The sequence below is a fragment of the Opisthocomus hoazin genome, chromosome 1 (assembly GCF_030867145.1).
Source record: "Opisthocomus hoazin isolate bOpiHoa1 chromosome 1, bOpiHoa1.hap1, whole genome shotgun sequence".
Lineage (NCBI taxonomy): Eukaryota > Metazoa > Chordata > Aves > Opisthocomiformes > Opisthocomidae > Opisthocomus > Opisthocomus hoazin.
This window is the reverse complement of record NC_134414.1, coordinates 116502367-116517257: the sequence shown is the minus strand read 5'-3', so window position 1 is coordinate 116517257 and position 14891 is coordinate 116502367. Positions and strand designations below refer to the sequence as shown.

General features: G+C 45.4%; 1 protein-coding gene across 1 annotated transcript in view; it reads right to left on the bottom strand.

Moving 5' to 3' along the window:
• Positions 1-14891, bottom strand: part of SAMSN1 (SAM domain, SH3 domain and nuclear localization signals 1) — a 78812-nt gene that overhangs the window by 49139 nt on the left and 14782 nt on the right. Inside the window, exons 6-7 of the mRNA XM_075433781.1 lie at positions 8651-8774; positions 7137-7513 (exon numbers count right to left, since the gene is read on the bottom strand). Of these exons, the coding sequence (XP_075289896.1) occupies positions 7137-7513; positions 8651-8774 (501 nt within the window). The remainder of the gene's footprint in view (positions 1-7136; positions 7514-8650; positions 8775-14891) is intronic.

The following is a 14891-nucleotide window of genomic DNA, read 5'->3' as shown; positions in this document are numbered from 1 at the left end:
GTTATGGGGCAACCAGGAACCAGAATCTATGAAGAACCTGTTGGAGCAGTTCCAGAGGAGGGCCACAAAAATAATCAGAGGGATGGAATACCTCTCCTGTGAGAAAAGGCTGAGAGAGTTTGGGTTGTTCAGCCCAGAGAAGACTCCAGGGACACCTTGTAGCAGCCTTCCAGTACCTGAAGGGGCCGAGAGGGGGTGAGTGCCCCATCCCTGGAAATATTCAAGGTCAAGTTGGATGGGGCTTTGAGCAACCTGGTCTGCCTATGGCAGTGGGGGCTGGAACTAGATGATCTTTAAGGTCACCTCCAATCCAAACCATTCTATGATCCTATGACGCTACAAAGTAGAATGTCAGGAAAAGTTAGGACAAGAAAATGTGCAAAAATAGAGCTAAGAAGAGTGTTTCTTCAACAAACAAATGCGTGTCAAACTAGACATGTCTACTAAGGGTCAAAGGGAGATCCTGAGAAATTATTTGTCTGATAATAATGCAGGTCAGACTAGGAGGAAAGCAAAAAGCCACAATGACAGAGAACCATGGCCGTAATAGCAGGCCTAACTTAACTACGATAAGACTGCAACACTTTCTTGAGAGGAATATGGAGAGAATGAACACAGGAGCTGGCATAAAGTCACCTACAGTTTTTATTGTTCGTTCCACCACAATGAAATGCATTCATATTGGATAGAAACCCACTTCCAGTAGCTCTCTGCTGATCTTACTCCAACAGGAGATGTTGTGTCCTTCCCCTTTCCTGTGAAGGATGTCTGTGTCATCCTACAAACACAGCTTCCATATTGCACAGTTATTGGGAGAGTGAGTGGGTCATCCGGTGAAGTAGCATGTGAAGTATTGAGGGAGAGGAGAAGGAGACTACTCAGCTTTTCTCTTTCTGTCTCAGGCTGTCCAAGGCAGTCTGGGAACACTTTTGTGTAGAGGACCCATTAGTTGTGACCCCGCTATATGCTCCACTCTGTGCCTCTTTCAGGGCCAATGAAGTCCTTCAAGCTCCTGTACTTTCCAAGCTTCTGACTATAGATTTTCCATGCCTTAGATGAGGTTGCAAAAGTCTTACACATTTGCACAGATTGAGAAAAAGCAACAGAAGGCTGAAATGGCTTGTATAAAAGCTGTACGGGCATGGCACTTCTAAGTATACTACTTTGTTAGGGTAGTGAAGATCTTAGCATATGAATAACAGAAGGGCAGCTTCTAGTAACCACAATTAAAAACAAAAAGAGGAAAAAAAAGACTGAGGCAGGCAGCTGAACTGTTTTCTGCAGGGCTAAGCTTGGGGAATAAAAAGAAGTAGAAAAACCAATAACCTTTCACATTAAGGTCAAGTGGTTGTTAAAGCGTTGTCTGGGCAATCTTTTCTTCCATCCTCTGCCTGATTTTCAGCTGTTTCACAGCATTACAAACACCAGTCTGGATCACTCATTTCTCCTCCAAATATACTTTGTGGTAATAGGAAAATATGCAGCATAGTAGTTGCTTTGTCCAGGCATATTTTTTCCTTTTTTTGCTGAAGTATTCAGTATTTTCTTAAACATATTCTTCAACTTTCTAAGGAAAAACTATTTACAAATTACATCTCCCGAGGAAGAATATCAGTAACAATAATTTCACATGGCAATCTTGACACACCAAAAAAACCAATGCCCTGTGTTGCCCCTAGCAAAATTTTGACCAACCACTAGTTATATTGTAAATAGCTGAACAATGCAGAATAAAAATGACCTATGCCAAAGTTAACTGCACAAAGTTGCTAACGGTGGCACTGTGGCTATGAAATGGTAACACAGCACACTCAGTTCTGTATTTAATTAAAGGACAGAAATACAGACTACTGAAATGTTTTCATAATACATGAAGGTGTGCAGGATGGGTGAGATTTGAGTTGTCCCCAATGTCCCTGTGCCGGAGGCAGTCGGCTAACACAGGTGTTTATTGTGTGCTTAACTGGCAGAGGCTGAGGGAAGAGTAGCTAGAGGAGTTTGGTGAGCCTCTTGTAACTGAAAATGGATGTGACTTTTCCAGTCTGTTCTCACAGCTCTTGTTTAGGTGACCAGCTTGGATGATCTCTGTTGGCCTTTTTATTGTTATAGGTGGAACAAACAATGGCAACATGAAACACTGTAAGGGAGGCCATGTAAAGTGCTGAGGGGGAAGAAAGAAAGAGGAAGAAAGGAGTCAAGGTAAGAAACTGGAGGAAGGGAATTAGAATCATTCATATTTTGTCTTTCTAAACAGCAATCTGTCATGAAGAGATCTAGGTCTTTTTGTCTTTTTCCTTGTGATTAAAGGAGAGCACTGCTTAATTTACTGTCTGCAGTTCAAGCTTTAATTAAGGCTAGACTCAATCAGCTTTGTGTATGTTGCTAAGATGAGTCTGGATAATATGCGTCCAACGAAAACCAGATCAGCCACAGTTCGCTGATGGAGTAGCAGAGTCTTGGATCTTAGTCTTGCCTGTTTGCCTCACTTCAGGACATACCAACTAGCATTTCAGTAATTTCAGATCTCAGGCTATCTCCTCCACATCTTGCACATCTTGCCACATATTGCAGCAAAGACAATAGAGTAGTAGCCAAGTCAAGATCAGCTAAGAAAATTAAATGATACTTTATTCATAGAATCAAAAAGAGTATTATGGAATATATTGGTTTTACACTAATAAGTAAATCAACATTAGAAAGAACATCTGCATCATCCCCAATGTCTGATCCCCTCATAGCAAAACCATCAGTGTCGGCTTGTTTGATTCTTAAAAAATAAAACTGAAAATCCAGTCTTTGTAATCTTCAGTTGAGCCAGTTGGTAGAATGCAAATGCAAAGAACGAGATGTCTTGCCGTTGCCTGTAATCTAAATCTAAAGACACTAAGCCCACAGAGATACGTTAAAGTCAGGGAGCCCGTCAGGAAAGCAGATGGCAAAATAAACAATAATGCAGAAAAAAAAGCACTAAACCTCTTGCTGGCACTTAATAGTAACATGGGTAGGACAAATCTCACCAGGGTAGAGAACATTAACAGCCTGTTTATGACAAAATGAAATAAAATTATTTGAATTGACACTTATGCTCTCATAAATCTGACCGACACATCTATTATTGCTATTTTGCCCTGGGACTTCAGCCTTAGCTTGGGATGCTGAAAGTTGCGCTGATTAGGAGCAGGCATGTCATGGATCCAAGCATCCCTGAAACGATTTATTTTCTACAGAGAGTCCTATTTACTGGCAGACAGGAGGACTCACCCAGCAGAGCACGGTCTTTGTTCACAGCTCCCAGCCTATTTCTGCCAATGCTCTGCCCCAAAGGTCTGTCTCCAGGCGCTCTCCCTGGGAGTCTGCAGTGGTGAGGCTTTCCAGGGTTTCAGTGCTGCACCTTTCTTAGCTTTTTTTAGGGGTAGTTTGCTTTGTCTCTCTTCTAATTACAGTTCCATCAATCAAAGTTTTAGCCTTTCTGTTTTCTATGTCAAATGCCAGAAAATCTTCTGGGCTACATTCAGCTAGATAAATCCCATGTTTCAGGTGCTGCCTGTTGTTATGTCAGCTACCATGTCATTGAAAAGAAACTGAATTACTTCCTCCATGTATTTGGAAATATGGTTTCTATATTGACCCACACATCTATGTGTGTGTGCCTTTCCTAATGATATACAAGCAGACGTTAGAGAAAATGCTGTTTTCAGCAGAAGACTCCCTGATCTAAGGTTCTGGTTGCTCAGGTCTCCATTTGAACACTTAGCTGGTGGGTTTCAGCAGGTAGTTTGCCTCCTGTGGTGTAGATGCTCATTCCTTGGGGGCTGGCCTTATTGCACAGTAAGAACCAGCTCTGTCCCTGCAGCACTGTAGAGGGAATGGGCACCCTGACGTCAGCTGGGAAGACCATACAGCTAGGCAGGCGCAATCCAGGAGGTTCCTACAGAGCATCGATGATAACTTTCTGATGCAAGTGGTGGAGGAACCAACAAGGAAAGGCGCGCTGCTGGACCTTGTATTAACAAACAAGGAGGGACTGGTGGAGGATGTGAAGGTCGGAGGTAGACTCGGCTGCAGTGACCATGAAATGGTCGAGTTCAGGACCCTGTGTGGAGGAAGCAGGGCGATAAGCAGGATCAAAACCTCGGACCTCAGGAGGGCTGACTTTGCCCTCTTCAAGGAGCTACTGGGAGGAATCCCCTGGGACAGGGCTCTCGAAGGCAGGGGGGTCCATGAGTGCTGGTCGCTCTTTAAATGACACTTCCTCCATGCTCAGGAGCAATGCATCCCCCTGAGAAAGAAATCGAGCAAAGGAGGCAGGACACCTGCATGGTTAAACAAGGAGCTTCTAGGGGACATCAGGTGGAATAGAAAGGTCCATGGAATGTGGAAAGAGGGGCAGGCCACTTGGGAAGAGTACAGGAACGTGGTCAGAGCGTGCAGGGATGCGACGAGGAAGGCCAAGGCTCACCTGGAATTGAAGCTGGCAAGGGATGTCAAAAACAACAAGGGTTTCTTCAACTACATCAGCAGCAAAAGGAAGGCTAGGGACAATGTGGGGCCGCTGCTGAATGAGGCGGGTGTCCTGGTGATGGAGGATGCAGAGAAGGCAGAGCTACTGAATGCCTTCTTTGCTTCAGTCTTCAGTGCTAAGACTGACCCTCAGGAATCTCAGGCCCCGGAGGTAAGAGAAGAAGCCTACAGAGAGGACGACTTTCCCTTGGTCGAGGAGGACTGTGTGAGGGATCGCTTAAGCAATCTGGACGTCCACAAATCCATGGGCCCCGATGGAATGCACCCACGAGTGCTGAGAGAGCTGGCGGATGTCATTGCTGAGCCACTCTCCATCATCTTTGAGAGGTCCTGGAGAACAGGAGAGGTGCCCGAGGACTGGAGAAAGGCCAATGTCACTCCAATCTTCAAAAAGGGCAAGAAGGAGGACCCAGGGAACTACAGGCCGGTCAGCCTCACCTCCATCCCGGGAAAGGTGATGGAACAGCTTATCCTGGAGGCCGTCATCAAGCAAGTGGAAGAAAAGAAGGTTATCAGGAGTAGTCAGCATGGATTCACCAAGGCGAAATCATGCCTGACCAATCTGATAGCTTTCTACGATGACATGACTGGCTGGGTAGACGAAGGGAGAGACGTGGATGTTGTCTACCTCGACTTCAGCAAGGCTTTCGGCACAGTCTCCCATGATATCCTCCTTGGGAAGCTCAGGAAGTGTGGGCTGGATGAGTGGTCAGTGAAGTGGATTGAGAACTGGCTGAATGGCAGAACTCAGAGGGTTGTCATCAGCGGCGCTGAGTCTAGTTGGAGGCTGGTAACTAGTGGTGTCCCTCAGGGGTCAGTACTGGGCCCAGTCTTGTTTAACTTCTTCATCAACGACCTGGATGAAGAGTTAGAATGTACCCTCAGCAAGTTTGCTGATGACACCAAACTGGGAGGAGTGGTAGACACACCGGAAGGCTGTGCCGCCATTCAGCGTGACCTGGATAGGCTGGAAAGTTGGGCAGAGAGGAACCTGATGAGGTTTAACAAAGGCAAATGCAGGGTCCTGCACCTGGGGAGGAACAACCCCATGCATCAGTACAGGCTCAGGGTGGACCTGCTGGAGCGCAGCTCTGTGGAGAGGGACCTGGGTGTCCTGATGGACGACAGGTTAACCATGAGCCAGCAGTGTGCCCTGGCTGCCAAGAAGGCCAATGGGATCCTGGGGTGCATCAAGAAGAGTGTGGCCAGCAGGACGAGGGAGGTTCTCCTTCCCCTCTACACTGCCCTAGTGCGGCCTCATCTGGAGTACTCTGTCCAGTTCTGGGCTCCCGACTTCAAGAAAGATGAAGAGCTACTGGAGAGAGTCCAGTGGAGGGCTACAAGGATGGTGAGGGGACTGGAGCATCTGTCCTATGAGGAAAGGCTGAGGGAGCTGGGCTTGTTCAGCCTGAAGAAGAGAAGGCTGAGAGGGGACCTAATAAATGCTTATAAATATCTCAAGGGCGGGTGTCAGGAGGATGGGGCCAAGCTCTTTTCAGTTGTGCCCAGCGACAGGACAAGGGGCAATGGGCACAAACTGAGGCACAGGAAGTTCCGTCTGAACATGAGGAAGAAGTTCTTCCCTCTGAGAGTGACGGAGCACTGGAACAGGCTGCCCAGGGATGTTGTGGAGTCTCCTTCTCTGGAGATATTCAAGACCCACCTGGACAAGGTCCTGTGCAGCCTGCTGTAGGTGACCCTGCTTCGGCAGAAGGGTTGGACTAGATGACCCACAGAGGTCCCTTCCAACCCCTACCATTCTGTGATTCTGTGATTCTGTGATAAAGGGATAAGAGGCTACTCTTTACTTCTTCCTTGATATTTTTCAGTCAATCCGTGCTCCATGTGCTTACCACTATGTGGAGTGCCAGAAGACATGCTGTGCCCAGAGAGGAGAGGGAGAAAAGCCTCATTGCAGCATCCATATTTAGTATATCTCACCAACTAAAGTTTTTCTTGGCTTTGTTTTTCTATTTTTAAGTAGCCCTTTAAAAAAAGCCAGCAATTAAAGCAGAAAAACCTCATCCACATAGCCATCCAGAAAGATAATTTCAGACCAAGATCAAAATCTGCTCATTTGTATCTGGCCCTAAGAACTGCTTGCTGCCATAAAGGTAATTGCAAAAACAGGGTCCATCAACTGAGCTGATCCAAGAAGGCAGAAACACCAATGCCTCTTCAACCTCTGACATTTGTCTGAAGAACTCTGATGTCCTTTATTAATATTGCAGTGACCTCTAGGGGCCTGATCCAAGCCCACTGGCTTCATTGCCCCTTACTGAGTTACCCTAAACTTCTAGAAAGTTTTCTAAGCCTGGAAGGATGAAAAACGATGTATGTTTGATGAGAAACAGAACAGCCTCAAGCCTCCCAGCTCAATGCTGCTGATGTCTGCATGGTTAAAAATGAACTACCTAGGGCTATACGAACCCCTGCTGTTAGCCTGAACAACACATTCACATCCATTTACCTGAAATCTAAATTTGGTTAAATGTGTTCATAAATTTGCATTTCATAACCACATGGAAGATGGCAGCATCTCTTTAATGCTGAATCAGAGCAAAAAAATTCCACTATTTATGCATATCAGCACAAAAGAAAGCACTTCCACTTACCCAGGAGTACTGTAGATCCATATCAGTTGGGGAATATGTAAGATGTGGCTGATGAGAAGAGCAAGTACAGTTTTCCCATTCTTCTATTTTTGAAATCAAGAAGTCACAAGGACAGAGCTGGTTATCAGGAAATGGCTTCCAGTCACTCCACAAGTGAAATTCAGTTTCTGAATGGATTGATATGGTTCCTAAGTTATTAAGTCTGGAAGTGCAGGAGCGGCCCTGAGATGCAGAAATAAAATCTGCCTTAGTCTCAGTTTCTTCTTTTCTCCTCACGTTGTCTTTCCAGATCTTCTTTTCCTGAGGTTTTGTCAGTTTCATACAAGAGGTTAGTGCTTCTTCATCCTCTTCAGAGAGATAAGCATCTCCTAATGTATCTTTAAAAATACAAATACTTCTGTTATAATAAGTTGCAATTCATAGAGAAAATAACAGATTTTTTTTCTTAAATGCTGTCTGTTGCATTCTACATAATGAAAAAGCCAAGAACTCCATAAAAAAAAATAATAATGATAATTAGGGAGATAGAAAGGATTTTATACAGAGTCAGACATCTGAGCCAAAAGCAAGATTTATTCTCCATTTGGTAAATTTGTCTTATTCCCTCAGAAGCCTGGAAAATTGTACTAGTTCTGTGCTGAACATGAAAATTTGCTAATTAAGTGTCCTATTGCTGCATAATTGCAGAGAGCATGAGTTTAGCTTAAATACTGGAAAAGTTTGGAAACTTTTCTGGATAATTTGTCTCCCATCCCTTCCCAGCATCTATGTTGTAGTTACAAAGTAGTTGCTGAAATCTAGATTTCCTCATGTGTTCGAGCCCGAGCAATGATTTGAGTGGAGCAGTAGTTCATCAAATAGTTTAAACTCATTTTGCTAGTATCAGTTTAAAAATAATAATCTACACAAATGCATTGTACAACAAATGCATGCACTGTTAAATTAATGTTGGCCAAACAAGTTCAGATGAAGAACTGCTGCATAGTCAGATCAGTGATCTACAGGAGACTCAAGAAAATAACCCACGCTCAGCATCAGTTTAGAATTCCTGTGTCTTATGGCTCTAGGCAATCAGGTATGACGAGAGGCCGGCTCGCTCATCACACCACAGACCTGCTTGTGCTCCCAGATGCTACCAAGGCATGGATTAACAACGACAGTTATCTTTGCATTTGTGAGTTTTGCCTTTCTGATCTGAAACCTGATACAGAACTAGGAACTACTCTAAAAACAAATAGTCCCCAGCACGAAGGCCCCACTCTTGTACAATTCTATTTAGCTCAAATCCCCACTTGCAAGATGTACTGTTACAAAACTCCAGCTAGTGTGACAGGAAACAGGTTTTCACACTATGAGGAAGTCAGCACTGAAGTGGTATCACAGTAACATCTCAGCTGGGGTTTGAAAACCGTGGGCAGTGAATGACAGACCAGGACAGGATTGTTTATGGTTATGTTCGATACAGTGTCATTTGCCAAATGTTGGAAAGAATGGTGATAGGGTGCTTTACTTACTGAGAGGGAGCAAAACGTGTTTGACATCCTCCAAGCTTTGTGTACTTGTTTTTTTGGTTCGAACCAACTTCTGCAATCGTTTTAACGTTCCCGTAGACTCTGCTTTATCATCTGGTTCTGTACCCTGGCAAAAAACCAGACATTGAAAGTATTCACGCCCTACAAATGAAAACTAATGGTAACATGGTGCTTATTTTAGGATGACAAAGTCTCAGATTCAAAGAATCTACACAATGCTTTAAAAGTTAGGAACTTACTTGCTTGGGACCAGTAGATATGAAAAAGGAAAAGGGCAAGTCACAAGAGGCATCAAACTTGGATCAGTGTTCATATTGCTGTTTACACATTACTTTTCTTTAACACCCCAGTATCCATACTTAATTCCAGATTAGTTCCAGAAAACATTTTAATATATGCATCTGCTACATTATCTAGAAGCGTTTTAGGTTTGCACAGAAATCCCAGATGTGGTGAGCTACTGCATTTAAGTATGTTCTGAAATACTAATGTCTTCCTTTATTCAAGGCATTATTTCCTTTCCTAGATTAAATGACAACAATGTAAATGACAAATCAAATCTGTTATTGTCCATTGCAACAACGTCCCACTGAAGAAACTCAAGGTTTGGGTACTACAGGCTCCTAGAGCAGGAACTTGGTGAACATGCAGCTGTCTCGCACGCTTTTGCTTAAGTTGTCTATCTTCCAAATCAATCCAGAAACACTGGAGTTCTCTCCCAATCTGACTCTGAACTTCTCTGGGAGCTTCAGAGAGAAATTTCATACTTTGACAGCAAATAACCTCTCTTCCATAGTCACATGCTGTGTTTCACATAAGATAACTGCTTTTCATTAGAAACCAAAAAAAGTAAATACTTGAGAAATCAGTGAAACTGTCATTCATCGATGGCTGCCCTTTGGAACAATACTGTCTGGCTTCTGTGGATGTGCACCTGTGTACACTGATAATGAATTTGGTCTATTGTGGCAATGCATCTTTGGTGTTATTGCAAGTGATGAAGTGTTAGTGCTGATGTTATCAGAAGGTAGAAACACAGAGACCTTTACTGCACTGCCCCCAACAGTACGGTCACGCATTATACATGCTTTCTGCTTCCTCATATGCATGGATCCTTTGAGACAAAGTCATCAGGGAGTTTGCCGGCACATTCTAATGCATAGTGGGCAGGCTGCTTAGCGATGGATCTCAAGAGATTCTGAACTTCACAGCTTTTTGACTTTCTGCAAAATCTTAGCAAGAAGCACATCTGAAGCTCCAGCATTCACATATTACAAGTTACATCCATCCCCTGTAGCAACGAGAAGGGAGAGGGTGTATGTTGATTTCAGATTAATAAAAAGACCACTGTTCACTTGACAGGTAACTGCTTATGAAGTTGGCTGTGCTTCAAGTGCCAAAGGTTCAGATATTTTTCTATAAAGAGGTGAGGGTCTGTAAGCAGAAATAGAAGTCCAAGACTTTTATGCCCAGGCAAAGGGTATTTTTCTGTGTATTTAGTTAGTTTTGTCTTGAACCAAGCACGACCTAGAGAAACAATCACAAGAGGGGATTCTGCTAGGAAAAATGCCACTCCAGTTTCCAACAGTCAGCTCTCCAGACCAGGTAGACAGTTTGATCTTGATTCCGATCCTCTGGAGGGGACCTCCAAGTCATTTTTACAGCAAGTAAGCAGCAAATTCTCTGACCAGGATTAGAGGGGCCCTGCCTCCAGCCAGGTGGAGGAAAGGGACAACTGCGTTTACTGGACGGTGTGGATTCGGTGGCCTGGCACATCAGATCCACAAGAGTATAAAGCTCTAGTGGACACTGGTGCACAGTGTACTTTAATGCCATCAGATTTCAAAGGGTCAGAGTCCATTTGCATTTCTGGAGTGACAGGGGGGTCCCAAGAGCTGAGTGTATTGGGGGCAGAAGTGAGCCTCACTGGGCAGGACTGGCAGAAGCACCCCATTGTAACTGGCCCCGAGGCTCCGTGCATCCTTGGGATAGACTATCTTAGGAGAGGCTATTTCAAGGACCCAAAGGGGTATCGGTGGGCTTTTGGCATAGCTGCTGTGGAGACGGAAGAAATTAAACAGCTGTCCATTTTGCCTGGTCTCTCAGAGGATCCTTCCGTTGTGGGGTTGCTGAGGGTTGAAGAACAACAGGTGCCAATCGCGACCACAACGGTGCACCAGAGACAATATCGTACTAACCGAGACTCCCTTCTCCCCATTCATCAGCTGATCCGCCAGCTGGAGAGTCAAGGAGTGATCAGCAAATCTTGCTCACCCTTTAATAGTCCCATATGGCCAGTGAGAAAATCTACTGGAGAGTGGAGACTGACAATAGACTACCGTGGCCTGAATGAAGTCACACCACCGCTGAGTACTGCCATGCCAGACATGCTAGAACTTCAGTATCAGCTGGAGTCAAAGGCAGCCAAGTGGTACGCTACAACTGACATCGCTAATGCATTCTTCTCCATCCCTTTGGCAGCAGAGTGCAGGCCACAGTTTGCTTTCACCTGGAGGGACATCCAGTACACCTGGAATCGACTGCCCCAGGGGTGGAAACACAGTCCCACCATTTGCCATGGACTAATCCAGACTGCACTGGAAAAGGGTGAAGCTCCAGAACATCTGCAGTACATCGATGACATCATTATATGGGGTGACACCGCGGAGGAAGTTTTTGAGAAAGGGGAGAAAATAGTTCAGATCCTTCTGAAAGCCTGTTTTGCCATTAAGCAAAGTAAAGTCAAGGGACCTGCACAAGAGATCCAGTTTTTGGGAATAAAATGGCAGGATGGGTGCCGTCAAATCCCAATGGATGTCATCAACAAAATAGCAGCTATGTCTCCACCAACCAGCAAAAAGGAAGCACAGGCCTTCCTGGGTGTTGTGGGTTTTTGGAGGATGCACATCCCAAATTACAGCCAGATTGTAAGTCCTCTGTACCACGTGACCCGGAAGAAGAATGATTTTGAATGGGGCCCTGAGAACAACAGGCATTTGAACAAATTAAACGGGAGATAGTTCATGCCGTAGCCCTTGGTCCAGTCCGCTCAGGGCAAGATGTTAAAAACGTGCTCTACACCACAGCCGGGGAGAATGGCTCAACCTGGAGTCTCTGGCAGAAAGCACCAGGGGAGACTCGAGGTCGACCCCTGGGGTTTTGGAGCCGGGGATACAAAGGATCCGAGGCCCACTATACTCCCACTGAAAAAGAGATTCTGGCAGCATATGAAGGCGTTCGAGCTGCTTCAGAAGTGGTCGGCACTGAAGAACAGCTCCTCCTAGCACCACGATTGCCGGTCCTGGGCTGGATGTTCAAAGAGAGGGTCCCCTCTACGCATCATGCCACCGATGCTACGTGGAGTAAGCGGGTTGCGCTGATCACCCAGCGCACACGAATGGGAAACCCCAGTCGCCCAGCAATTCTGGAGGTAATCATGGACTGGCCAGAAGGCAAAGATTTTGGAGTATCGCCAGAGGAGGAGGTGACATGTGCTGAAGAGGCCCCACTGTATAACCAGCTGCCAGAAGATAAGAAACAGCATGCCCTGTTCACGGATGGGTCCTGTCGCATTGTGGGGAAGCAGCGGAGGTGGAAGGCTGCTGTATGGAGCCCTACACAACAAGTCGCGGAAACGGCCGAGGGAGAAGGTGAGTCAAGCCAGTTTGCAGAGGTGAAAGCCATCCAGCTGGCTTTAGACATTGCCAGTCGAGAGAAGTGGCCAGTGCTCTGTCTTTACACTGACTCTTGGATGGTGGCCAATGCCTTGTGGGGGTGGCTGCAGCAGTGGAAGAAGAACAACTGGCAGCGCAGGGGCAAACCTATCTGGGCTACCCCATTGTGGCAAGATATTGCTGCCCGGCTGGAGCAGTTGGTTGTAAAAGTGCATCACGTGGACGCCAACGTCCCTAAGAGTCGGGCCACTGAGGGACATCAAAACAACCACCAGGTGGATCACGCTGCCAAGACTGAAGTGGCTCAGGTGGATCTGGACTGGCAATATAACAGTGAACTATTCATAGCTTGGTGGGCCCATGACACCTCGGGCCCAACAAGTCCTATTGCGACATGGCACTCCTGAAGGATTTGAGTCGGACAACGGGACTCACTTTTGTAACGGCCTCATAGACACCTGGGCCAAAGAACACGGTGTTGAGTGGGTGTATCACATCCCCTACCATGCACCAGCCTCTGGAAAGATTGAATGGTACAATGGGCTGCTAAAAACCACTTTGAGAGCAATGGAGTGTGGGACTTTCAAAAACTGGGATACTCATTTAGCAAAGGCCACCTGGTTGGTTAACACTAGAGGGTCCACCAACCGGGCTGGTCTTGCCCAGTCAAAACCTCAGCGCCCCGTAGAAGGGGATAAAGTCCCTGTAGTACACATGCGGAACATATTAGGGAAGACGGTTTGGGTTAGTCCTGCCTCGGGCAAAGGCAAGCCCGTCCGCGGGATTGCTTTTGCTCAAGGACCTGGGGGTACCTGGTGGGTAATGTGGAAGGATGGGGAAGCCAGATGTGTACTTCATGGGGATTTGATTTTGCGTGAGAATAGTCCATAAATAAATTGTATAAAGTTAATTGTTAAAAAAACCCTGTCACTGTCTGTTATCACTGTTATAATTGTTATATGTTATACCAGTAGTAGCATAGTAAGAATCATCCAGATTAAAGAAGGATGGACTTTTTGATGAAAACCTAGCAGAGCACAGCGATGATGGGACTGGACCAGGTTTTCAACAACTGGCATCCAGCAACTTCATCAAGATCAACATCTCCTGCAGACTGTGGGCATGGGCCGCACCAGATACATCAGCCGTGAGCTCCGGATGCAGCAAGTGACCGCCTGTAACCACACATCACCTCTTCTGCCATGGAAGACCATTACAACAGATGGAGCCCAAAGTCATGGATTAAATGAACTCAACGGACACTTTAGAGTGATGATCCATAGACTAAGGGAATGATATCTGGAGACAGGAGAAGTGGTGGTGATCAACTGGACAATGGGGGACCTGGGCATGATGTAGATGGTACAGTATAAGGGGTGGATAGTGTCCTGGGTTCAGCCAGGACAGGGTTAATTTTTCATCAGAAGCCAGGAGGGAACACAGCCAGGCAGGCTGACCCAACCTGGCCAAACAGAGCAGGGTATTCCATACCATGTGCCATCATGCTGTGTTCTGGCTGGGGGAGTTGGGCGGCGGGAAGTCAGTCGTAGCTCGGGAGCATGTGGCAGCAGCAGGCGGTGAGAGTTGCTCTCTGTGTTCTGCTGTTTGTGTTGTGTATTCTCCTTATCGGTATCATTGTTGTTACTGTTCCCTTTGTTTGCTGTTCTGTTAAACTGCCCTTATCCCCACCCACCAGTTTTTGCCTTTTGTTTCTTTCTATTCTCCTCCGCACCCCAGCGGGGTGAGGGGCTGCAGAGCGGCCGCATGGCACTTTTGTTGCCGGCCACAGCCAAACGATGACACCCTTTTACCACTTGGATCTGAGTATTCATCATCCAATGTGGGCCAAATCCAAGCATCCTTAGATTAATCATGTTCTGATTTCTGTTTCAAGCCCCTTCTCCCCTCTTCCAAATTTAAGACAGTAGGACTCCAGTTTTAGCTTAACTACAGAGAGAAATCGAGGTGTAATTTTTTAGTCTCTCATCGTGAGATATCTTTGCAAAATAAATCACAGTGGATTTAAAATGCTAATATTGCTCTAATAATCTCCTGTAGTAATAATCATTTGTTCACTTATAAGTAATGATACAAAAGCAATAAGATGACTTTGAGTTGTGATCTGGGATTTCTATCATGAAGACATCAAGATAAATGGAAGATAATCTATTCAGATAATTTTATTAATGGCAAACTCTAATCCTCTTTACCTTAAAAGCACTCATTTGGTAGAGTCTATTGTTAGTGAAATGTCATAACTGCTTAAGCAATAAATACAGTAACCCTGTTTTATGGAGAAAAAAGCTCATGCAGTATCAGCTAGTGATGGGACAGCTTTTAAATACACAGTATTTTATTTTGGTTTACCTAAGCATTGAAATCCAGAAGTTTAGCTGCCTATTCAAACAAAGGTAAAACATTATTTGTTGTAGAAACCAGACAGACTGTCTGGTTAACTGACCATCCCGGTCTCACATTTTCCGTGTCTTGTCCTGGCAACCCTCAGCCCCATCTTAGTGAAAGCATGCATAAAAGTGAGGGAGAAAAAA